The sequence below is a fragment of the Apteryx mantelli genome, chromosome 2 (assembly GCF_036417845.1).
Source record: "Apteryx mantelli isolate bAptMan1 chromosome 2, bAptMan1.hap1, whole genome shotgun sequence".
NCBI classification, from domain to species: Eukaryota; Metazoa; Chordata; class Aves; order Apterygiformes; family Apterygidae; genus Apteryx; species Apteryx mantelli.
Genome location: NC_089979.1, coordinates 140,697,901 through 140,724,554, shown reverse-complemented (window position 1 = coordinate 140,724,554; position 26,654 = coordinate 140,697,901). Strand labels below are relative to the sequence as shown.

General features: G+C 36.9%; 1 protein-coding gene across 3 annotated transcripts in view; it reads right to left on the bottom strand.

Annotated features, from left to right (window-relative positions):
- ICA1 (islet cell autoantigen 1) overlaps window positions 1-26,654 on the bottom strand; it is a 73,724-nt gene that overhangs the window by 27,462 nt on the left and 19,608 nt on the right. For all 3 annotated transcript variants that reach the window (XM_067291651.1, XM_067291653.1, XM_067291652.1), the window contains exons 5-6: window positions 25,692-25,815; window positions 23,208-23,406 (exon numbers count right to left, since the gene is read on the bottom strand). In XM_067291651.1, the coding sequence (XP_067147752.1) occupies window positions 23,208-23,406; window positions 25,692-25,815 (323 nt within the window). The remainder of the gene's footprint in view (window positions 1-23,207; window positions 23,407-25,691; window positions 25,816-26,654) is intronic.

Sequence of the window (26,654 nt, the reverse complement as noted above, 5' to 3'; positions counted from 1 at the left end):
GAAAATACACATATTTTGTTCAAAATACACGGACTCAATCAAGTAAGTCAAGATCCAACAAACTTGTGTGCCCCTGGTCCTCAGAAGTGAATCCAGAACTGTGCAGTAAATACTTGTGCTCCCTGTACCATAAGGACAGATACATACCTCAAAATGCAATCCAAAGCAGTAGGGTTATCATATTTTTAACCTAGTTTTCCCAAACTCATTTATAGAGTATGTGAATTTCAACCAGGCAGAAAAATAGCAACAGATCTGCATCACAAATTCTTCAGATGACCAACTCACACAAATTGTGGGAACGTCTGGGGATGCTGAGTGCATGGCGACTCTTTTTCACCGGACTCATCAGATCAGCTGTGCATAAGTAATATAGTAGAGTGGCACATGTCATAGGTCTGAGTTCTCCGTAAAGAACGAATTACCATAATTCAAAAGCGCTGACAAATGCAGCATTCTCACAAGTTAGATTTTGAACATGGAAAAAGACAGCATGCCTAGAAAAACTTGCCCCCCCCCTTTTTTTTTTTTAAATAAGAAACATGAGTGATACTCTACCTTTATAAAATAGGTTGTGGTTAGTGCATTCATCTAGGAGGAGAAGTCTTGCACTTCGGTTCCTATTCTCAGGGTACCTCTACATTTTACACCAAACAATCAATTAACAAAACCTGAGTGGCAGTAATAACAACTAAATCCTACATTTCTTCGAACCTGATCCAGTACTCTAACCAGTAGACTTCAGTATCTTAGCGACTACTTGTGCTATTGTTGCTGCGTATTGGAAGAGCTTCACATGGAAAGGGGTTTCCATAGCTGGAAGAATTCTTTGGTAGGTAGGATACGTTTTGGTGAGGTGGAGACAGATTTGAACTCCCTTAGGGAAGAGGAAATTGCAACCGTGACTTCCACTCCTTAGGCAAGTACTATGAATGCTAAGCTACGATATAAAAGGAAGGACCAACAACTGCCAAGATATTCCCCTAAAGAGTGACCATATTTTGTGAAAAGCCTTACCCAGTCAGAACTACACTGGCATGCTCTGAGAGTGCCCCTTAGCTTGGGATCTTGACTTTGGGATCCCTTGACTTCACACAGCTTCTTTTAGTTTATGGATCTCAGCCTGGCTGAAGCACAAGCAAGGCACCATGCTATTTGTGCTAGGAGAATACTGATCACACGCAGAATTTTCTAGTCAAAACGGCAGGCGGGTAAAGAGCTTATGTGCCTCCAAGATTAGGCAGCAACAGAGGAGTTACGTGAGCAGTAGCAGAAGGAGTGGGGAGCCTTGGATTGCAGTACTGGGTAACACATCTGTGTCCTGCATCAGGTCCTCAAATTCCTTTTTTGCTTTAGCTCTGGGTGTCTGAGAACATGGATTTAGAATTTCAAGTCTAAAAAGGAGAATTATAAAGCAAATTGTAAGCCTGTGAAAAAAGGAACTTCTAATTGAAGTCCAAACACGAGATTACGGACATCTTTTGCCAGCAAGAATTGCTACAACAGGTAGGCATTTAAATAAGATATATTGCAGGGCTTTGAGAAACCCAGAGAGACTTAAGACTAAATTCTGATCTCAATTATATCTATGTGAAGGACTAAATTCTAATCTCAGTTATAGCCATGAATATCCAGAGAAACTCACCTGATGTCAGTGGACTGCTTCAAGTATAAAACTATACTTTACTTTAAAATGGTACCTCTGAGATCAGAATCTCTTTCCTGTGCAGTATGTGATAGCACTGGTTTTGTGAAAACAAAGAAAAAACAACTGTGACTTTGCATACTTATAGTCCAAGAGAACAAAGAGTATTAGCTCTGGGCAATCTAAATACTGTGTCAGACTGGATTTGGCTCTATCAAATGTACCTTATGTCTCCAATTCATTAGAAGAAAAAAAAAATCCATAAAACAAAAAACCTGTAAAAGTTTCCAGTTCAGTGAAAAGTTAGAAAACTTCCACAGAAGATCTTTTTTTCCCTTTGTAGCATGTATCATTTTATTTTCTGCAAGGTAGGATCTTCTAGCATACAGCCTTCACAGAGATTTAGCATGAAACAACAATGTAACATTTATCTTAATATGCAATTAGTGGCTCTTTTAAAAATTAGAATATTTATAAAGAGAAATAGATGATTCACTTGACCCAATGTGGAATACAAGCCTATATGTTTGATATGTCAATACAGAGGATTAAAATACTTAATGCAGTGTCATGTTACCAAATGCCTCACATTTTTCTTGCCAATCAGGGAAGAGACAATACTATGAGAACTATTACATTAATGATGTTATTCAGCATTTTGATACACTGAACGTTTGCTAAGCAGTACTCTCTATTTTACAGCAGCAGTGCAGGACAGCCAAGAAAAAAACACTGCATAATACATCAGCATGATCTTTTGCCTTTTATGTGGGCCTACAAATGCATTTTCAATTCAAATTATTATTAAACATCTTTTAAGATTACTTGTAGCTTCAGGAATTAAGTTTAAAACCTTTATGCTTACAAATCATAATCTACTTAATACCACACAAGTTATCAGACTGAACCTTTGGTTTTCTACTCATGGAAAAGCTGATGTAATACATACTAATCTTCTCCTTTCTCTGCAATTACTCTTTAAGACACGACAGACAAAAGGACCTCATTGTGGCCTCAGTCCTGCAAATTCTTATGCATATATTTAACTTCATTAAAGCTGAACACACAAAATTTCATCAAAATCCTGGTCTCAAAAGAGCATTAGGATTCTACTGGCTGTTAGAAAACTGCATCCATCCAAATGTGACAAACAATTTACAGTGAAAAAGGCAGTTCCTAAGCATCTGGGCAAAGTAGTTGCTAGTTTCACTCTACAGCTTTGAATTTTATGCTGTACAAGAAAATCTCATCATGGTACAGTTGACAAAAAAAAAGGCTACTGCTCTCAATCTTTTTCTTTTTCCTAGCAGCAACCTGGAGAAACTACTTTTAATTCCCCAAATGCAAATATCAAAATACTATATTTAAGGGATGGAATTCTTTAAAGAGAGCACATAGTAAAACACAAATTTGGAAAGCAGTATGTTATCAAATCGATAGCTTAAATAAATATAAGAAGCCAGATAAAACTGAAATAGTTTTAAAAGACAAAAAATTAACATTAAGATCCTAAGTCCTGGGGGCTTGAAAGTTAGACTCTGGTATGCTTGATTATAAGGGTCAACATTTGCAAACACAGGTTCCTAAATCCATATGCAAACAGAAAAGTCCCAATCTTCAAGGGTGCTAACATCAAAGAAATGTTCAGGATCAATCAAAAAACCTGTTTGGTGCATTTAGTAACTAAAATATGGATTAATCATGTATTTTCAAGGAACTTTTATGTCCTCTCTAATATTTCTGTGTTATTACTTCCTTTTAGTATACCATAAAATGCACAATTCATTTTCAGTAGTAGCTCAATTTCAGGGACGATTCAGCTAGTGAAGTGTCACCTCCAAAATGAACTTAGGTGGGATAAATGGCACTAACTCATTTTATATACAGTATATTTTTGTCTCAGCATTTTCAACACAGAAGCAGAAACAGATGCTTCCCATTTAGTTTGTCACCCAACTTCTCACTTACTCGATCCAAAAAGCATGCACAGTGTGTGCATAGGGTGGGAGGGGATTAAGTAAATCAAGAGGGGAAAAATGCCTGGAATATAGCAAACCTTCCTATTGGGGGTTCTGGGTAAACTCTACCAGCAGATGAAATCAGCACAAATCTCTGCATTAAATAAGTATAATACCTTTCTGGCAAAGATAATCATCGGAAAGACTACATGAAACTTAAATGCAAACTGAGTAGATTGTACTTGGAGGACAAACTGTTTATCATATGTTGCAGAAAGCAGAAGGAACCAGATTCTCAGGGCAAAACTGTAATAACCACCCGAAAGCTATGGAGTTATGACAAGGAGCACCCATTACACTTTTACACCGACATATACAAGTATTCACTGATTTTTTTTTTAATTCAAGATTGATGCCTGCTAGTTTAAGAACAGAAAAGATAGTGTTTTTTATACAAAATGATGCCTGAAATTAAACTGCTCCATGCGCAACATAAGGACTTCCAGAGTCTTGCAGAGTATTAAACCTGATTCCAGTATGTTTTGGTATGTTCTGCATTTTGCCAGCTATATTTTGACTCAACTATTCCCTTGACTTGAAAGGATGACTCCCTCATCCTATTAAATTTGATTAAGCAAATTTGCAATCATGTTGCAGTTCATACAAAGGACTTAATTACCACTGCATGTCTACCTTTCTTACTCTTGAAAGCAACAAAAGTATGATCTGCCTTTTTGCCCCAAAAGAACAACAGAGAAGACAAATTTGAAATAAGTATTTCCCTGTGTTGAGAAGAAAAACTCCAGCTATGTTTGCTGTACAGACAGTCATCATCTTCCTATTCCTATGCAGGACTAGCAGAGTGGAACTGCTACCCATGATTCAAATTCCCAGTCACTACAGCAGTATGGCAAAAAAAAAAAAAAAAGAAAAAAAAAGCAATATTATGCCATTCTATAATGGACTATCAAGAAATGCAGCTTAATATGGATTCGTGTAACAGTAGCAGCATTTCACCATATTTACTGGGATCAGGTTAGACATCGGAACAATCACATTTCTCTGTCAAACTAGATCTGAAACATTAACTGTCTACAAACAGAACGATCATAAAGTCTACATCACATGCTGGTAAAAGTTTTATTTTTCCTTTAGTTCACAATAATTTTTGTTTCTAGTCAGAACAATGAAATCTCCATGATTTTAACATGTATTTTACTCTGCTTATACTATGACAAAACTGTCTAGAGAAAAACAAACTAGTAAAACATGACACTATAATTGAAATGTTATTCCCCCAAATGCAGCAGCTATTCAGGCAAACTTTGTCATTGACACCAGCCATATGTCAGCTATTTTCACAGTCTTACTGTATTTGAACTGTATGAGCTTAGAATAATTCTTACACTTAGATTTCCTTCTCACAAAATGAGATTATTTATTCAAAAACAGGATTTTTACCCACCTCTGTAATCAGAATGTGAAACATAACAGCTGTAATAATTTTAATTCATGCATAAGAACAATAGCCTCTGATGATAATTCACATTTTCATTTGAATATGTGAGTATTCCCTTTGATTTTAATGGTATTGCTCATTATTATTATTTAACATTTGCATTGTGGCAGTTATCAAGGGTTTTAATGAAACTGGGTCCCATTGCACTAGACACCAAAAAGCACTGAATAAATTACAGACCTATCCCAGAGTTATGGAATATGTAAGTACAGGCCTAAGGGCTTTTCCTCTAGCGCTAAGCGTGGATGACACCCATGCTAGCACAGGTCCAGCACCACAACCCGCTGGCAGGGAGTATCACGCACCTGCACAGGAGTCCCGAGCAGCGATTTTCCTGGCTATCTCCAAAATCGCAGAGACGGGCACTTGGCAGCTCAGGCTGAGCACAAAATGCAGAAAGTAGGAAAAAGCTCAAGGTCCTTTACAAGGTAGCAGCCATTTCTTCTGTTTTTCCATATAAAACAATTACATATCCCTATCCTGTAAACATAATTATGGTAATGAATAGCCTACACGACTCCTGATTTCTAGAGCATCGTTCTCCAAAAGCCCCACTGCATTATACAAATGGGCACACACACACTCAGGTCTACTACAGACTTTTCCATTGAGATCCCTACCAGCTAAACAGCATTAGGGCTGCCACTGGGTGTCTATATAACACATTCACGTGAACTTCAGCCTACAGCTGTGCTCCTGATGTGAGAATTATGACAGTTTGAAGGGGGTTTTTTGTTACACTGATTTATAATAAAAATATAAACACACCTAGTGTGCAGGCTGGTGTGAAGATAAGACTGAACTCTTCTACCTAAAATTGCAGACTTTGAGGGGTGCTCTTGCACACCGTATATCAGGTCTCATGGGCAAGGCCACGAGACTTTAAACTCCCCCCTCCATTCTCCTTCTATCCTTCTCAGCAAGGGATAATAAAGACGCTATAAGCATGAGAATATTTGTGTACTATACAAGGATTATATGACAGAACTAAGTTCCATATGGACACTTTACACCAACACGATAGCTTTGATACAACAAATAACTCTGAAATAGTGTGCAGCATGCACCTGATAAAGCAATGCAGTTTCTAAGGTCCATGAAATTAATAGAAATAAAAGAAGGCTTTTTGTGTTCTGGTCCATCTGTCTCTCTACTGTACACTGCACACTATGCTATAGAATAATTGTTTATTTTTATTTTTATTTCTTTTTAAATCAAGAAACTGATCATATTCTGGCAGCTCTTACTTCTGCTTGTAACATACCACACTGCCTCATGGCATTGAATAAATTATAATTTGAAAAGAAGAATTTTCAGGAGCTTTTTAGGAAGCTATATATAAGGAACTTTGCAAAGTTACATCACTCAGAACCTAAACTATACACACATAGTGGGTTGTTTTTTTTTTAATCATTAGAGTTTCATCTTCCAAAATGGAACAGAACAACCTGAAAAGCTCTTAAGGTTGGATGATAATGTTCAGTACTTTAAATCCATTAGTAATCACAACTTTAAATACCCTCTATAACTGGAAAACAAAGTAATCGTAAAATAAGGAAAGCTTAACATATTTGTGTTGGAATAAGTTTTCACAGTTTTTAAAGTACCTCAGATTTGTCATTATTTTTACTAAACCCAACACTTTTACAGAATATTGCAATTTTATGATACTATTTCAAGTAAAACATATTTATACTTCATTTACCTTTTTTTGGTACATTAAAAGCACTTCATTTAAAACATCCAGATATTTGTGATTAATAAACTTTCAAAATCCAGGAAGCACCAAAAAGGAGCCATTATTTTCTGTGATTCTGTGATTTTCAATACAGGTCCTGATAAACTGCAGAGCCCAAAGCTGTCTTTAAAATCGCAGTCACTGTTTTGGCTCAATTTTTGCCAGAATTTTTTCCTTATACTCAACAGAATTCCTATCCCTTTGGTCATTCATACCTGTACCAGCTTTGGGGATCTCTGTAGGTTTTCTAGAAAAGTCTTCCTAGGTAGAGGCCATGCACTTGGATAGAGAGTTTAAGGCCAGAACATATCATTAAATTTACATCATAAAATATTACTCCTATAATGACTTCCAGAAAGACCTCACAGGTAGACTCCATCTGCCTAGCTCAGATGTTGACATCTACACTGTTACCCTGAGATCGCTTTTAGTTGATGCAGATCTGATGAACATAAACAATCGACTTTACAGTTTGATTCATCTCACTGTAAAAGTGCCCGTTTCTCTCCACTGACTATAAAGGGAGTCTTTGCTGACTAGATTAAGCGCAGACATCTACAACCACTGATGTCTGAAGTTAGGGGTGATGAATCCTAAGTAGAGTCCATAAAATAACCAACTTCCTTCACTGTTAATGATAACCTCAAAATGTGCACCTTTTTTCTATTTCAATTCATCTAGCATGAGCTTCCAAGCAACGACTTCATAAACTCTGATGAGTAGAGCAGAGCGCCTTTCAGTATCTGGTATTTTCTCTCTCTGCAGCAACTCACATACCATGGTCAAGTCAACTCTCCATCTTCTCTTTGATAAATAAGATAGATTGACCTAGAAACATCCCATCTTATGTAATTTCCCATTGTCCTCAAATTACCTCTTGCCCTCTTCTATACTCTCCAGTTTTCAAACTAGAGATGTGGACTGCTATCTATACTGACACAGACTGTATCAGTTTCCTAGAGACTACTGCCACTGGCTGACAGCTAAGATACTTCTTTACAGAAAGCCTTGACAAAAACTATTGCAGAAACCTTGCATATACACCAGCAGAGCTGCGATTTGCAATCTGCCACCTGAGAGGAGAAAAGAACCAAATACACAGGAAAACCCAGAACTCCAAACATGCTGTCCTGTTGTTAAAATTTCCAATCACTGGACATACTGCCATCGTGCTGGGGATACAAATACATCCCAGACAAGCTACTACTTCCATTCTCTGTTCTCTTTTTTGACTGAAGAGCTTTTCTTTTTTCCTGCCTATATAACTTTGTCTCAATTTATATCCGTGTTCTTAACCTCTCAGTATTCTTTGTCAGATGCAACCCTTTTCCTTCCCATTTTCAAATCCATGTCACCTGGTCAGCTGTCAGTGTTTTCTCTTGTGGTAAGCTACCTGGGGCAAAGACAAAGTTACATTAAAAGCAAAGCGCTCAGTGACCATTGCTTTATTTTTTTTCCTTTAACAGTAATATAAAAGTTCAAGATAACAAAAGATGTTACTGAGTACGTTCTCAGATAGTTACTGCTATTTTTAAATCCCAAGAGCGGATTTTTTTAAAATATCATATTTACAAAGCAGCCAGGTCATGGAAATGTACCATTATTTCTTTGTGGATTTTATTCAGTGGGATATGAAATTTGCTCTTTGTGTTACATTTATGTCAAACTTCCCTCTTAAGTTTTTCAGTATTCAGCTTGTAAAAATTTTATTGCCTTGAGTCTGTTGGCTCACATGCCATGTAACTTCAGCCTGACAGTAATGACTAAGCCGTGGTCATTACTGCTTACTTCATAACCACTGACAGTCAGCAGATGTGAGCAATTTTCTGACCCCTGTGAGGATGTAAGATTTATAGTTGGCTTGAATATTCTTCCTTTTCTTCAAAAGCAAAGGAGCTTGTACCATCTTCTTGATATAATCAATGACAGCTATCACAGAAACTGAATCCTGCCAGGTAGCTCTCCCTTTCTCCTTTATGCAAACACATACACATGTATCTTACTCCTTTTTCTCTGTTCCTTTTTCCACCTCCTAACTTCCTTCCCGGCCCTGTGTTGACTCCTGCTGTTTCACTCTGTACTTTTTCCAACTCTTGTGTCTGCTTAGAGATGGAGAAAAACTAGAACCTCCGCACACATTATGCAGGTGATGCCATGAATATTATACAGTGGCATGAAGATTTTTTTTCTATACATATCTTTCCTCCAGCCATAGCCAGCTTGAATCTGCAAGAGCATATCAGCTCAGGCTTAGCATTGGGGGGGAAAAGCTGTATTACTCTGGAAGAAGAAAAAGGCAGGAAAGCACAAATTATATGATCACAGATGTAAAACAGCTTTTGTAAAAAGAATGATAGATTAGGATTGTTCAGCCTAGAAAACAGATGACTAAGGAGTATGATAGAAGTCCATCAGACTATGCATGTAAAAGTCGGAAAAGACCATGCCTTGTCCAACACAAGAACTAGAGGGCATCCTATAGAACTAACAGTTTGAACTCAATGCAAAAAGACAGTGTATCCTCACATAACACCCGCATTAGCTGGGGCACTCTCTGATCACACAGTGATCTGTTGCGAGGGCCAGATTTTACATTGGTTCAAAAAGCAACCGGACAATTTTATGGAAAAAAGAACTCCCTAAGTGTTATGATGCCTTCACTGCTCAGAATATTGCAAGAAAATCTCACCATATATTTGCCCTATGCAACTCCCTGGGTATCTACCACTGGTCACCAGCGAAGACAGGTGACAGATTAGAGGTTCTTTTATTTTATATCTATTACCATATTCACCCTTAAGAATAAGGTAATCCCATGGTATGTTCCCAGGTCAAGAAGGGTGTGTGAGCAAGGTGCAGTGCTGGACACAGACTGGCTCTGTGTCTTCTCATGGTGCTGCTGAAAGCTGTTCTGTGATGTAATGCAGCACAGACATATTAAATAAGGTTTTTCAAAAAGCTAGCAATTTCTTTTTTACTGCTGTAATACCTGTGTAATAGCAGACTTTCCATTATCAAAATTCAAAACCAAGTTGAATTACAGAAGTTTATAAGAGGGTTTATTTTCAATTGCCAGGGTGTATTCAAGCATTGCCTATGCCCAAACATGCCTAAGTAATAGAAAGCATGTAAAAATACCTCCATATACTGTAACTGTATGAGAGCATGCAAGTTTTGCATTCACACAAATTCATTCATGGGGAGGGGTGCATGCACAATTTTCAGATGCTACAACACTTCTACAAATCGTAACTGCAGTGCAGAGAGAATCCCAGATCTTGGTATTTTACTTTCACATTTTGAACACTCACAGGCAGAGGTCTGTTTATGTACTAAGACTTGAGGTCTGAAGTTTGAAAACAGATTGCCAAAACCTACAGAATCCACCTGGACAGGCCTAGCTTAGCTTCCAGCGTCCATTGCCCAAGCATGCAGGCAGCCTCCCTCTCTTCCTGTTCAAGTCCTAGAGGGTTATCTGCTGAGTGAAATTTTTACTCGTGATATTTAAGAGGGGAGTGGTACACTGAACCACGTTATTGTCTATGTGAATCCTCTGGAAAAATGCATACAGCTAAATTACTTTCTCAAAAATAAAGAAGGGGGGGAATAGTAGTCTGCTAGAAATAAATATTGCTAGAATAGCTCTACTACTGGGTTAGACATTTTAATCAGACCAGGTCCATCAATTATAGGTACTCTAAATTCAGATGCCAAAAGTTTTCCTTTTATTCAATCAACATGGCACTCTAATTGAAGGCATCTCAAGAGAATGAGTTCTTTTCCTTGTCTGTTTAATAGTTCAACTTGAATTTGAAATCTTTTCCTCCCTACTACTGTGGTAGTGCTGAGATCTGGATTCAAGTGTATCTTGCAAACAACGCAGCAGGAAAATTTTATTATAGCCAAATCAAATTTCTCCGAGACATTTAAACTGTCTGTCCCAAGTAACCGTGTTCTCTGTGCTAAATACCAACTTCTGAACAACTGCCCTGCAGCAATATGAATATACTTTCTCCTCCATTATCAAAAAATAATCTAGTCCCTTCACAGGAAGGAAAAAAAAAAGACTAAAAGGTACAGCCCAATAGCACAGAAAAACTCTCAAGTTTTTTGGTCAGGAATTATCAGGAATTAAGACGACACATTCCTTCTCCCTGATTTCTGCCCCTCTAGCATGGCCCAGTGTAGGCAGACACAGCATGTCATTTGGTGAGAACACAGCCTCTGCAGAACCCTTTCCATTTATGCAGCAGCTGGATGCAGCCCTGATCAAAGTTACATTTCTGAGCACAATCCAGCAAGTTCAACCAGCCAAAGAACAGACAACAAAATCTGCAAGCTTTAAGCCTCACAACAGCTTTCACAAACAGAGCAGCACAGCACAATTCTAGAATATGAATCCAATTGGTCTATTAGCAAATCAGTTCATTGCAATGAAACATACACAGCAAAATGCACAGATAATGCAACATGCCACCTTAAAAAGAAAAAAAAAAGAATTCTATCAAATACAGGATGCAAACAAAACTCAAATCTGAGATGTTGGTGCTTTTTATAACTCTAACTATTTTTTACTATAAAATAAAGGCAATTTTGTTAAATTTAAGGAGCTGGAAGCAACAAGAGTAGCATTCTTTAGTTTGTCAAAAAGAAGCTGCAGGACATTATTGAAATTAAAATCATAGCATATTAATTAATTAAAAATAAGATCATAACATAGTCACACACTAGAAATCAGGCAAAGCAAAATAAAAGTTACTGAGTCACACCACCTTATAAGATTCAAAAGCCTTCAGGCTCTCTGTTGCAGAAAAGAAGGAGATATGTTAGCTTTCTACAGCTTAACTAAACTGTTTTAAAAATGATTGTGAATTAAACAGATGCTAAGCTTGTTTACACATGACTTATTTCAAATTAAGGGTTGTTTACTTGAATTTAAGCTGGGAAAAATACATTTTTAAGCTAAACTCAAATATGCTATTCTCAAAGCATAGCAAATATTTACACAGAATTTTGCACCAATTAAACTACATTTAGGCCCCACCTTTCAGAAGAGTAGTATATCCATACAGACATACATCTCCCCAGGAAAATGGGTTATATTTTCTCCTGGCTTTGAACTGGATCAAAGGAGAAGTCATACAGTCAGATATCTGATTCAGCTGAGAGCTGGAACACTAGCAGTGTCTCCTTGTAACTCACTCACAGTGGGTGAATGCAACTTGCCCTGGTGATCTGGTATTTGTGACACAAAAAGGCATTATAACATAGGAAAAAAAAACTAAAAAAGCAGCACTGTGGACAGGCTACAAGACAGGCACACACCCAGGGCAACTACACAAGGCAGCAAAACCTACATGCGCAGCCTTAACTGGGCAGAACATACCCATTTTGACATGACTGGTAGAGGGCCTTTAACTTTTGCATTATTGTAATTCTTGGCCTGTTACAATTTCATACACCCACATCCTTACTTGAAGTCTTTTTGTTTGTTGCATAGGGCATTTATTTTAATTCATCTGGCAAAAACAGCCTCACTCAAATCTCTCACTTTACCAGGCCAAGTCCTTGTCAAACCTGTGACAGGAATAATTTCCAGACCAAGACAGGTCTTTACAGGAATAAATTGTGTATAAAATCAGCTTTACCTCTCAAAGCTTATACCTTCTGAATATTCTTTGATCATCAGCCAATACAGAACATAACTTCCTCGAGCAATTACAAAGGAAAGATTTCTCATAGTAGTTTTATTCATATTTACAGCTCTGATCAATATGTAAATTATTTTAAAAAGGGAACAATTATGAAATAATTTAAAAGAAAGGAAGGCAACAATTAGCTTCTAACTTTGTTAACAGAAGGTCAGCTCTTTCTACTTTAAGAAGCCTTGATACATGCCTCAACTTTCTGTTTGTCACAAGTTTCAGTATTACTCAAACTCAGGATGTGTGCTATACTAGTTTGAAAGAAAAAAAAATTGACGCTAATACAGACCTTGAAGCAATGACATACAAACAAAATAATTAACAATAATTCTTCTACTCTTTTGACCAGGAGGAGACTGCTAAATTGCAAATAACAAGGCAACATTCATCTATAACATTGTTTCAAAGTTTTGGGATAGATTTTCATTAGGAGCCCTGAATGTAGTTCTAATAATGAGCACATGTCTGTCTGTCTGCAATTGTGAGCAATTACCACAACAGCATGCTTCGACCCAGACTATTCTAAACTGCAAACAGGTGCACATTTTTGTGCATGAACATACACACTTTTTAGGTTAGAGTTTGCTTCTGATATCTCAGAACATCACCTCAAATGACTATGAGGGAGCTGACAAAATCCAACAGTTCTTTGCACAGATGCATATAACTTGATACAGGCTGAAACTAAGAGAGCCACATTTTATTAATATGATGAAGTCTAGGAGATGCCAAAAATAGTTGTAAATGTTCATGTATGCACAAAAATTTGTAGCAAGAAGCAGGCCAACCAAAATAGATGGAAAAGCAAAGAAATAAGCTTTCAGGTATGCAAGAATTTCTTCAGCTCTAAACTCATACTAATTAAGCGAGTATTAAGCGAGCTAGCTGAGAATTGCTCTGAGTTTATCAGAGTTTGTTATTGCGTTAATCATGTCAGACAATTTGAGAGCAAAGGGTGGTTGGCACACTAGGGGGTTGCTGGCAAGGGGAAAGCAATTAGGCAGTTAGCGCAAAGAGGGGCAGGTAATTAGTACTATTCGAACACTGAAAGACCAGCCGAAAGGACCATGTAGAGAAAAGTCCAACATACCACAACACCAATCTCTGCTATGCCCATGATTTTACTTATCTAGTAATTACACAGTTCAGTTTCTAGCTCATTTACTGAAGAGTTTTTGGAGATCTTGAATCCTTTAGCTACAATGTCCTCACAGTTAGAAAATGTCATTTTAGTTTTTCATCTCTTTGCATCCAAATTGAATTCTTCAGGGCAGAGGCGAGCTTGTTATGTGACTCTGCAGCCCTTTTGGACAGGGAGATGGAGGAAGTGAATAAACTGGAATTAGGTAAAGGGATGTGAACAGCTCCAGTTCAGGTGCAGTAAGATTTTCCCCAGCAAAAGTGCCAGGGAACAGTAAGCTGGCCTGCAAGATCCTCTTTGCAAGTGGGAAGAATGATTGTATGCTTGACAGGGGTAGATGTAGGAAGTGCTGAGGAAGGCCACTGCCAGAGATGCCGCAAATCCTAGCAGCATTAGTGCAACACATACACTCCAAGGAAGCTACCTGAAGGAAGATGACCAGGATGAGCAAGTTGCCTTAAATAATATTTAGTCCCTAGGTGCTCTGAGTCTCCCAAGCACAAAGCCACAATGTTCACAGTACTAATGCATGAACAGAACTTCCATATTGGAGTTTTAGGTTTTTATACTCTTTTAAACCTCTTTCTGCACAGAATATGAAATAATTTCCACTAATAATTGAGATTCACTGATAACGCAGCATCTGTTGTATGTAATCCTGTGGACTGTTATTACTCCAGTTTGACAATGATAAACACACCTAAGCTATAACATTACTTGAACTCACTATGCTGTTAAATAGAAAAATAAATACATAAGGGCTAATCGGGGTTTTCTGGTTAGTGTTTAATGAATTAATAAGTACATCTCTATTTCCCTCATGATAATTACATATATATTTTTTTCCAGATAAAAATTCAGAAAGATTTTACATATCACATAAAAAAAAAAATCTTTCTCTAGTGCTCTTCAGACTTCATATTGTGCTATCATAGAAAAAACAACAAGACATTTGAAACCTAAACAGGGTTCAGGTAGAATATCCCTAAAACAGAGATGAAATGGCATGTTAGCTCATATATTTTTTCTTGTCAGAATGGTACTTTTTTTTTTAATTGTATTTTTAATTTGGTTTTATTAGGTGAAAGAGAAAAAACAAATATAGTACCTTCATAATTATTCAACTCCTATGTAGTATATAACTGAACAGCAAAGGCCTTGTGAAGTAAAAGCAGATGGACTACATTATGAATGTGCCTAGGCATTTTAGGAAAGTCTAAGAAAGAATTCCTGGGCAGTGGCGACCATAGAAAAACTTGGTTCTCTTGTGTAAACAATGTTTTCCCCAACAGCTGTATTCCCCTTCCTGTTTATTCTTCTCTCCTGCAGAATTCTCTTGGTTTAGTCACATCTGTATTTCATTTATTTTTTGAAAATATTTCTTTAGCTCTCCTCCTAGCCTTTTCAGATTGTTAAGGCTGAGGAAATTTTCCAAATCTCATTTGTCCTTTCACAACTTATTTTGTTTACATTTTCACACTTCATTTAGGCTCTGAATTCACAAAATGATACACATGGGTTAGGGGCCCTGCCCTCACAGACCGGTTTGCAGAATCAGTCTCCATGTGAGCACTAGAAACTGATTAGGCAATCACCATTTCTTTCTGATTTTAAGATCTGAATACAGTAGAATAATTAAGTGAAAACAGTGTTCGGTTGAATCATTTTTTAAATCGGAAGATTACATTTAATAGTTATGTATTTCTATAATTAGATCTCAAAAACTGCTGGAACCTGAAGTTTGTCACAACATATATGAGAGTGCCTTTTTAATACGAGGGCTACCAAGTCCAAATTTGATGTAATAATTATTAGCACTACTATTCATTTAAATCAATTACTTACATATTTTTGGATTATTTGCTGTATCCTGGTGAAACAGGACAAGTTCTATTAATTATATGATGAGCAATTTTTAGAATTATGTGTTTGCCTCTTCTTGAGATAAACCTAAGTCTGAAATTGCAAAACAATTCAACCTAGTCTACCTTTTTCGCATTTCAGCTAGATTATGAGAAACAAGGTCATTCAAAACTATATTGTATCTGTAGCCTAGCACTTAGTTTTGTTCTATTTTACAGCCATTTTTGCTGGATATCACTCAGAGTCTTCTTTCTCAAAAAGAATTGAAGAGATGATGAGGAATCTCTCAAGGGCAAGCAACAATCTCTGGAAGCAAGCATATTCTACAAGCAGTACATCCTAAGATGATGTAATCTGTTCCATGAAGCTTGATTCTACTTTTAAGTAGCATCCTTTTATTATGCTTTTAAGAGGGCATCTCTATTGCACATTGTTACTTTGCTTTTAACCCAGTAACAATCATCAGTGATATTTAATATACATGAAATGGCTTCAGAAAACTATTGATTTTATGTTACTGTCTACACTGATTCTTACAAATAGTACTCGAAATGGTAATTTAAGGTTATACTACTATAAAATGTTTATATTGTGGAGAACATTTCTGCTTGAGGTCATGTTATCAAAAAAGGCCTATCTTTTATAATTTTGTCTTAAAATGCTTGAGCATTTTGTATGTAAACTGTCTTGAATTGTTTGGTTTCTCCACTTAATGTTACTGAATCTGACTTTGGAGAACCTGGGAAAAACATTACAGCAGAAACTGCACAGAGGCAATATTCTCAGCACTGAAACTCCATCTGCCTTTACAAGGAGAGACAATAATGACAAAGCAAAAAACTATGATTTCTTACAAAGAGCACTTATTTTTGTTTTTCAGTACCATGGTTTCCAGGTAAATCATTCTTATAGATAGACTCACAGATTTAACACGTCCAGAATCACATATATCCAGATTAAAAAACAATGATGTTTTAAAAAGAAATGTTGTTCTTAGTACTATTGCCTATTAGAATGAAACCCAACATACTCTTGGCAGCACAGGCATGTCACAACAAGTGACAGATGTAAATGTTGCTTATCATCATATTGTAACAGTATCCAGTTATCTCTATTGTCACATTGCTCCATGAGGATGTGGGTCTCTGAGTACAGAGAGACACTGTATTACTAATTCTAGAGTACACAGCTACTTGCAGCAAATATTATTGGGTCTCCTGGAACCTTAGCTATTAATTTAATGAGAAGCAGTAAACCAAATCAGCAAACAGACTGGGTTTTCTTTTTGCTTTGTTGTTGTTGTTTTTGTTTCAAGGGAAGATTTTGAACCAAGAGTGATAAAGATGGATTGTGATAGATTGGATAGAAAGTAATAGATTTTTGTCATCTCACACTCCTGGTAGGTATTATGAAAGCCAGCATTATTTTTCACATTATAGTGCCACAAAAAGCTCGTATCTAATGTGTGGTCTACTAATGCTACTCATAGGTCTTCCTGATGTCCCCAGAGCAAAACAACTATCTTCCAGTCTTAGGCTGCTCTCACACATGCAAAGGCCTACATATTTGTCACCTAAAGGCAAAGGCACTTTAAATTTTCCAGATGAACTTAACCTTGAAAGTTAATGTGAAAGTATTACCTAAGGAGAAATGGAGATGACTGATGTCTACAACAATTTTTTTAAAACCAAAGCTGGTAACCAGTGAATAACATAGCTGGCTGTACACATGAATCACTTACAGTGCTATTTGTAACTATGGCAGCTGAAAGTGTATTGATTACACCACTGTGACTGCAAAGGCCACAGACATTTTTCTTTAAGATGTTGGTATACTTTGCTGCTTGGAAAACCAGAAAACTTTCCTGCCTCATATCATCTGCAGATGTAATTAGCATTAGTACTTTTTTTGGTTGAGCTTTTTAATAAAACTAGGACAACACTAATCTCCACAAAACTTCTAAGAGAGTCATTCTCAACTGAATTACATTTATTATAAGTACCAAAACACTCGGAAAATATATTACAAATGCACAATTTTGTGTTGGCACAAAAACAGTTTAGTTGATCTTGAAGGTATTTTCCATCCTTATTTTCTGTGATTCTCTCAAACTTTGTTTAGAGTCCCATAGCCAGTTTTCTAAATTCTTGAGAGTACTTATTATTCTAGCCAATATAAATTCATTTTTCCAGTAATCTTTCACAAGGAACTGCAACAAACACTTTTGTACAATCCAGATTTACTACATTTAGTGCATTTTTTCTACTAATTTAATAAATAAATTAAAAAAACAATGCTATTCTGTGATGTTATTTATAAACCTATGTTGTTTACTACTGTTCACTTTGTTAACCTCTAAATGCCTACAGATTTTTTCATTATTTTACCAGGAACTGAAATTAGGTTTAAAAGGCTGGTGACTGCCACACCTATTTTTATTTCAAAGATCAGTATAGTATTTGTTTTTTCTCCCTCTCTAGTCTTCTTGCATTTCCTCAGATGTCCATGAATTTTCAAATTTAACAGACAATTAAAAAAATCCACCAGCATATTTCAACAGTGCCTTCAGGTTTGCAGGGCTGTTTGCAGCTGTGATGCTAACGGATAGGTGGGTGAAAGGAGAGTAGCAGGCGATAGTATAACATGGTACTGCCTCTCCATCATCACATAAGACAAAGTGCACTCATACCAGGCAGTGCTAATAGGCAAGAGAGGCAGGAGGGGCACATGGCTTCCTAAGCCTTCTCTGTAAGACTGTGGCAGATGTAACTTATCCATGCTTGCTAAGATCTTCATATTAAATACCTACACCTCAAGGTTTCCCTTCTGACCTTTAATCAACTGATTTATTTAGCACCTCATTATTCCCCAACTGTCCACACAAGCTCTAACTTTTTCTTAAAAGACATTTAACAGAGAACTTGCATAGATCAGCTACTCCCTACACTTAGTAGGTTTATAAAAACAAGTTTCAGCTCTTGTTATATCATTATGAATGCTTCTTGTTGATCTTTTTTTTTTTCCCACTGCTTTTCCTTCCTCTTGCCAGACTTATCTTTAAAATGTCCTTTAAGTGCATTAATTTCAAGTACAAAAAGTCCTACAACTAGGAAAAACTATGAGATAAACTCAATGGCAGACAACTCAATGGCAAGCCTCTAAGCTTCTCAAAACTGCATGCAAAGTAACAGCTAGATATTAAGGATCCTATAACTGTTGAGAATCTTTGGGGTAACTGGGAATATTTTGATGCTTCTCTTCCATAATAAGATCTATCCAACTTCTTCAACAATACTGAAGTAGTTCAGGCTTCTGCACTGTGGGGTTGGGCCTTTCTAACCTTCCGAAAGAAAGAGGCCCAGAACAAACCATGCTACCTGTTCCCCACTGCAATTGCATTCTGTCAAGAACCAGCCTTCTTCCAGACTGTATCCCATCCAACACATATGGTGTTTCACAAATTCTGAACCATCTGAATGCCATAGAGATGCAGGACTTGCACTGCATTCCAAGCAGATGAATCTCATGGAAGTTACAAAGCTTTACTGCAAACCTAGCCCATGCATTATTTCTTTACTCTTATACAGCTTCAATCTGTTCTTCTGCCCATCTGAGTTTCATTTGGTTTGGACAGAAGCAGAGCACCTGAAAACTGGTTCTAGTAAAACAGAAAGGACTGGACAAGAGGGAGAAACTGAGCTGAACCCTCCACATACCCAGCTCCCAGTATACCACTGCAGCTCAGCTTGAGTGCGAGATCCCAGTATGGCAACTCTGGGTATTCACCAAGCTGCTCTGGCAAGAGTTCAAACCTCAGAATGAGGGGGAAGCAGAGGAGTGGAAGAAAGATGGAAGCAAAAAACAAATACAGAAAGGATTAATTTGCTCTATAAGTGTAGCATGATATACATCCTGCAATGCAACAGATGTAATTTTTCTTACAGTTAGCCTAAAGGTCAGCATAACAGGCAAAAAATGAGCTGGAAAAATTAAGTTAAGGGAGAAACTGTAACATCCAGGTTCAATGAGAATGTCTATACTGCACTGCATAAGCATCAGAGACATCTTAATGAAGTAAAATTGAAGAGCAGAGCCTCTTCTGTGTTTCTGTTGGTGCTCACAGGAGGCTGTTGCCTGGTGGCATAGCACATTGGCATGTCCTAGAAAACACATGGAAAAAACTTACCTGTTCTTCAGAACTGTGGGAAGGACATGGTGGGAGCCGTCAGCAATTGTGCTATTTGGTCTGTACTTTTATAACACCACAGCAAAGCTTCTGCTAGAGTGTACAGTCACCAGCAGATAAAACAGCCTGGATTTAAGAGCCTTAAAATCATGATCAGTAGTGAAAAATTTGGGGAGAAAAAAGGTATTCACTCATTCAAATTCTTTAAAACACCATAGCATTGCCAAGGTACTGTTTAGATTCTCTCAAGCAGCACTTTAAACTCTGAACTTGGGACAGAAGACCAGTACTCTAGAACTGCACTGAAGCATCCATATAATCTGTTTATAGGAGGGAAAAAAAAATAGAGGTACTCAGCAATTATGGAACTGCGTGAGGAAAAGCAAATGCTTTACCTGCTTCCTTGGTTTGACTCAAGTAACTACAATCCTATGAATATCTTCAAGAAACAACATAAAAAGGTTGTTCTGCAGATTATTGCTGAAAAACACTGTACCACTTTCAAAGTGGCAATACTGTTAGATCTAACATATTTACACTGATGCCTTGAAAGCAGCAGTAGAAACTTGTCTCAAGTACCTCATTGTTTTGAAAGAGAACTACAAAAATGCCTATGTTTTAACTCAGATTTTATCAGCTTTGAAAATACTGACTCAACTATTGATCTTTTAGCCTGAGCTACTTTGAGGGAAGGTATGAAAAACCCATCTGGACTGATTTAACTTTGGTCTCCAAAAGCAAGTTCTGTATCTGTATACATAATGATATATTTAGGATTATAAAAGGCTACACACCTGAAAAACATTCCTATAACCAAGTGATATAAATACTGCTAATGCACAAGTTGCATTAAAGATCAGTAAAACAGAACTGTTTGCTTGAAAATTAGAAAGCTGTCTAGTAAAGTAAAGTAAATACTTAAAATTTTTACAATTAGAAGTCTGAAGAGAACAATTTTCCCCCAAGTGCTATGTCAGGCTTTCTTTTAGCTTCATTAAATGTTTGCTGGTGTATGACTAGATATGCAGCTCCAGATCAAACACTTTTTCTTTGGTGATGCCATGTTTTAGAAGGAAAAACTCAACATCTGTAATTATGATATCTTTCTCAAAACAAAACTAGCATGACTCCTTAAATTGTTGTTACAGATACAAAATAAGCCTTGAAAACCTAGCATAACACTGCCACACTATGGCACAATTAAGATCTGCAAGCAAGAATAGAACAAAAAGACAACAAAAATAACTCATCTCTTAATTATTTAGAAATGCAGTATCCACCACTAGTTATGTTTGTCTACCACATTCATAAAGGACTAAAAACTAGCTACTGTGTCTTGTTTGGCAACATCTATCCAAATACGTTATGCTTTAGGATTTTATTTTTGTAAAGTTTTTCCAAAATGAAAAAGAAAGAATTCATTTTCTGCAATTGTTAATACCTTCAGACTAGTTTGACATACCTGTTGTACAGATGGGTTATGTAGGAAAGTCGATACCAAGACCGTTTCTTTACTTTGTTGGCTACAAAATATAGAGCTTTTTTGTCCTTTGCATTACAAAGGATCTAAAAGGTTTTCGGTTGACAACTAGTCAAAGAAAAGAAGAGGTTCAAAGACCTTCTCCCTCTACGGCTTTTTTTAAAGCTATTTGAGGCAATGTTACACAATTTACAATCCGCTTGCATCTAACTCATTCATTGCTTCTTTACCTCAGAACATAACTTATTTCAGATTAAAAATATTTCAAAATGCTTACATGATAAAAAAGGGGAAATTCTCCTAAATACTGCTAAAAGTTTTGTGAGAGCTTTTGAAAAGTCTTCTTTCTGCTGACCTTGAAGCACAGCAGCCTAAGATGGCTGAAATTTCATAAGTAACTTTTTAACTACGGCAGCTCACCATACAAAACATACATTATTTTAATTACTTTGCCATTTATATAATTTATATCTTTCATAGCATTTGTTTTGCAAGAAAGCTATAAATCAGTTTTGTAAGACCGTTACCAGTACTGCTTTATTCGTTTAAACATTCCATTTTTAAAGTGTTTTTCTAATAAATCAACCATTACACATAAGCAATCGGCTGAGGCCAAGACCATACCAATTATTTTACCTGCAAGGACTTGCCACTATAAACATTTCCCACAAGGCATAATAAAACACAAGTCTGGTGCCACGAGATGTATATGAATATCCTGTACTGAAGCATTAAATAAAGATTAGATGACTAGCTGTAGTTTTATCTGTTCCACCCCTTTCTTAATTGCTATTGTCACAGGTTCAGTTTACAAATAATGGCATAGTCTAGATACATGCCAGTTCTTCCCGACCAGGATGGTTTATTTGAGTCTTTAAAATCACAGTTGAAGTATTTTTCATCTCCAAATACTTTCAGTCACAGAAAGAAGACTGCTTAGGCCACCATTGAAATGGGGTTCTCTTTTGTACATTACCTGTATTAAGGCCACACACGCATGCATATGCATGCACACACTTTAACACAACTTCTGGTTATCAGGTTTCTGCTTTAGGTTATCACATAGCTTCTGTAAAAATTCTTATTGCATTTACTCAAAGCACAAGCCACCATGTTATACCTACAATCCTAACTCCTCATAGTAGTCAGGATTTATAAACAGCAAACTGTGAACATTACAGTCTTTGACAAAATCAGCTATAGAGCTGCACTAACAAATGCAAAGGCCTCCTCAGGATTCCTGAACCAACTGGGACAGAATCAGTCCAAACAGCTTCTGTAGTCACACCTGGTAGCAAATCTGCAGACTACTATGGCTTGTGATTTTTGCAAGCCCTTTGGGAGGGGAGGAGTGCGAACCTGAGTTACACTGAATGAACATGATTTATGGAGAGTGCATTCTTAACAGTTTTAGTGTTATTAGTTGCCCAAGAGTCATGGTGAAAAGCACAAGGATGTTAAAGCAAATTCCAACTCCACAACTCCCCCCAAAAAGCCTACAGTAGCCAATATAAAAAATGCTGGCCTTTAACTCCATCCAGAGATTTAGCAGAAGACTTCTGTTATTCTGTGTGGACTTACTTTTTAGTTACAAATCAATTTTCTTGTCCCCTGCTGAGAGCAGATATATCTTCTTCCATTAGTCATTCAGTCACCACAGATAAGTATTTAAAATTAGATAAACTTCTTTAAAAATATTTATTATTTAAATTATCAAAATGTAAATTGAAGTTGAATCAACTACTGAAAAATGCTATTTCTTCCTACCATATCTTTCCTTACCGCCCCCTCTTCTGTGAAGGATACTGTATTCCATATCAGATTAACTGGAGTTCTGTCACATGGAAAAGATTAATTATGATAAATAGCATTCTTAGTGCTGCTGAATTACATCTTCCTCAGAAGAATCAAAATCACGCTCCATTGTCATTCATCAGGCATCCTTTCTAGCAAACCATGGAAAACTTCATACCTTCCTGAACTTTTCCATCTGCTTAAAAAGATCTGGATCCAGCTCCTGAGACACATCTTTCATCCAAAGTAGTGCTCCTCTGTATTCAGTCCGATACTGTTCCATTCGGTTTACTGTCAGCCATGTGTCCGAGATGGCCCTATATCTGAAAGTCTCCACTTCCTGATATAATCTACTCAAAGGAGTGCGCAGTGCTAACCTAGGGGAAGGCATGAAAGAATGAAAGGAAGGAGAAGTTAAAAAAAATAAAAATAAAAATCCACAAAGGCAGACAAATAACATAGCTACTGCCACTCTGCTAGCGAGCAAAAACAGTAGCACACACAGTCAAAAGAATTCACTGAATTGCTACTATATTTTCAGACAGTTCTACAACTTCATTGAGGGCACATACGAACACGTTAATTTTGCATGCATATTGGGTATGCAACCCTTCACATTTTAGTAGTGATTTTTCACTATTCCTTTCATTTACATGAGTGAAAAAGGAACCTTATGTGTATATATATTGTAGTTAGCTAAACTGCTTACATGTATGCTATTAAAAATCCTTTTTCAAGTTGCACTTAACAACTCTAAAAATATACCTAAGAATTTATTACTGGATACATACCACAGATGCATCAGGATTGTCATGTTAAGCCTCAAAAAAACCACTTCCATTAGCCTTTTAATCTTCAAATGTACATGTAAATTTAGAAGTCATCTGTCAAGTTGATAATTATCTGATTTTTTTTTTTTTAAGGAATCCGAACAATTCTTTTGAAGGACATTTATCTTTTGGAAGGTTTTAGGCATTTTCTTAAGTGTTTGTTCCTGACACTGCACTTTGGAGAAGCAGTAGGGGACACTGTTGTCTTCCCTACGCCATCACTTCAGCTTCTAATGGGCTCTCAGAACGAGACAGAATTACTCCAACTTTTGCTGTTTCCTCCTGCTGCTTTTGTTTTCCTGTTTGCAGCCAGCAGCCACCTCACTGGGATGGTTTCAGTTAGCTCAACACTGGTGTAAAGCTAGTTTAATTTGTTACTTCAGGACTTTCAAGGCATAATAGAATTTCTAATTTCAGCTCCAAATAGCCAGCAAATTAAGTCTTCTTGACTTCCAGCTACTGAGCTACCTATTGGCAGATAAGACAAATAAGAATAGTCCTGAGTCTAAGACGAGGATGGCTCAGAGATGGAAGGAAAAAGAAGAGAGGAAAGCCAAATAACTGGTTTTCTTTTTATGTGAGTTTATTTCAAAAGATGCGTGGAAAAAAAAATGCACCAATTAAAAGATATTTAAATGTGAGCTTTTTATTGTGGCTTTTTTGGGTGTAATACACATTTTTTTCTTACATTCTACAAGCACCTAGCCAGCCATTCAAAGGAAAATTCAGTTTACGTGGACATGTCTTACAGTGGGATTTCTATAAACAGTTAAGCTTTTTAAGAGGCAAATCGTTAAGGCTTTTGCTCAAAGGTGCCTTACATGTGTTTCAAAGATCCCACTCACGGCTCTTAATGGGTGTGCTAATGACCAAATTCTAGCCCAAGATAAACATATGAAATGCTCAGTGCTCAGTATGTGATGTTTTATTTTGAGCCAAATAGCTGCACTGCTAAGCTAAAGCTGGAACATTTCACAGCAATAATTAAGAGCACAGAATTTGATTCATAATTTCTCATGTGATGGAATAGTATTTTCCCTTGCAAATGACAAATAATTTCAGACTTTCACAGTACCAATACTATGAAAAAAAAAGCATCATAATACTCTTAATACCATCAAGTATCATTACTTTTAAACTCTTCGAACACAGGTTCGGCGATATCTCAATGGCTCTGGGCAAAAGCAAGTGTTTATGTGCATGCATGTCCCTCTCCATTCCTTACCTCTTACCTTTTACTGAGTTGCTCCTACCCAATCCACCTGAGCTCAGTGGGAATCTAGGCTCTTTTCCTGGGGGACTTCATGGTGTAAGGTAAAGCAAAAAATGGCACTGAGACTCCTTCCTTCTCCGCTGTCCATTTGGGATATGACACTCCACAGCCCAGAAGACGGCTTTCTCTTACCCATTTCCCTGGCCTCCCAGGACCCAGACACCTCCATAGCAGGCCTGCTCTAGCATTTCTCTGTAGAGTGAGAAGGTCACCAAGCAGAAAATAGGGAGCTGCCATCAGTTTCTTTACAATCCCACTGCTAGAGCGGCCATGCAAATAACACTTGTGCAGCTCAGCAATTTGAGAGCTGCACAAGTGTGGGTGGGGGAACTGCAGGGCATAGCATAGCAGGGCTATGTGCCTAAAAGCAGGATCAGGCAAAACCGCACAGAGCAAGCCAATAGTATTGCCAATGCTACAGCAGTTTTGGCCAATAATAATTTTTGTATCATTTGGTTCCTCATACACTTAGAATGGCAACATGAAATATGGCAACAGAGAATCAACCACCATTATCCCCTGTACTTTGTAAATCAGACAGTAATGATGACATATATACCTTTGCTGAGAAGAAAAGCAGAGAGCCTTTCCTGTGGCTTGCATCATTTTTCCTGCTCTTGTTTTATCCTGAGAACCCTGTGATCGAAGAAATTTCCCCAATTCATTTTCTTCCTGAGATAGAACTAATGAAAAATAAATGAGCGGTCAAACGTGATTTAACAGGTCTCAAACAGTTTAACACTAGCCTAACACCAAATAGGATAAGTAACTCCAAATCCAAGCTGCACAGCAAAAATAAATAATTTCATGGAATTCCTGCATTTATGAAACAGAGAATCAGATTCACTTGAGACATCTGTTGATAGGTTTGCTGTATTGTAACAAGAAACACAAAGTTACATCAGTGCTGAAAGGCAACAGGAGAAACATGCTATTTCTTTGTTGAATAAGCTTGGTTTGATTACATAAAGGGCCCAATGGTGGCCTGATTAGAGTATTTTTAATTTTTTTTTTTATTCTTTGTGTAGCACCTGGACTACCTCAGTTGATCTAAGTTAGCATACTTTCACTGAAGCTAATTCTGAGTTAAGCTACCTAAAACTCATTCACTTGCTTATTTCTCTTGCTCTCCTTTTTTTCATGCTCAACTACAGGAGTGATTTTTTTATATGAAGGATCTAATTCTTCATGTTAAACACCATTTATTTTTAAATTACTTTACAGGATCATTATGGAATTCTAATATTTACACATTTCAAATACTGTTTTTGAATTTCTACTTGAAATATCTGAAATATTTCTACTTATAACCAAGCGTTTTTTAAACAAGAACAGGATGAAAAATAAAAGTGTTTATATACTGAGATGTTGGATACTTCCAAACTGGAACCCTGGCTAGTCAAGATCTTGCATTCTCACATAAATATTTCATTATGGCCTCCTATATTAGTCTTCCAAATTGTCTGTCTCTTACAGTATCCATTTCTTCCCTCTCTCAAGGGGGAGAATAGTATCTATTATA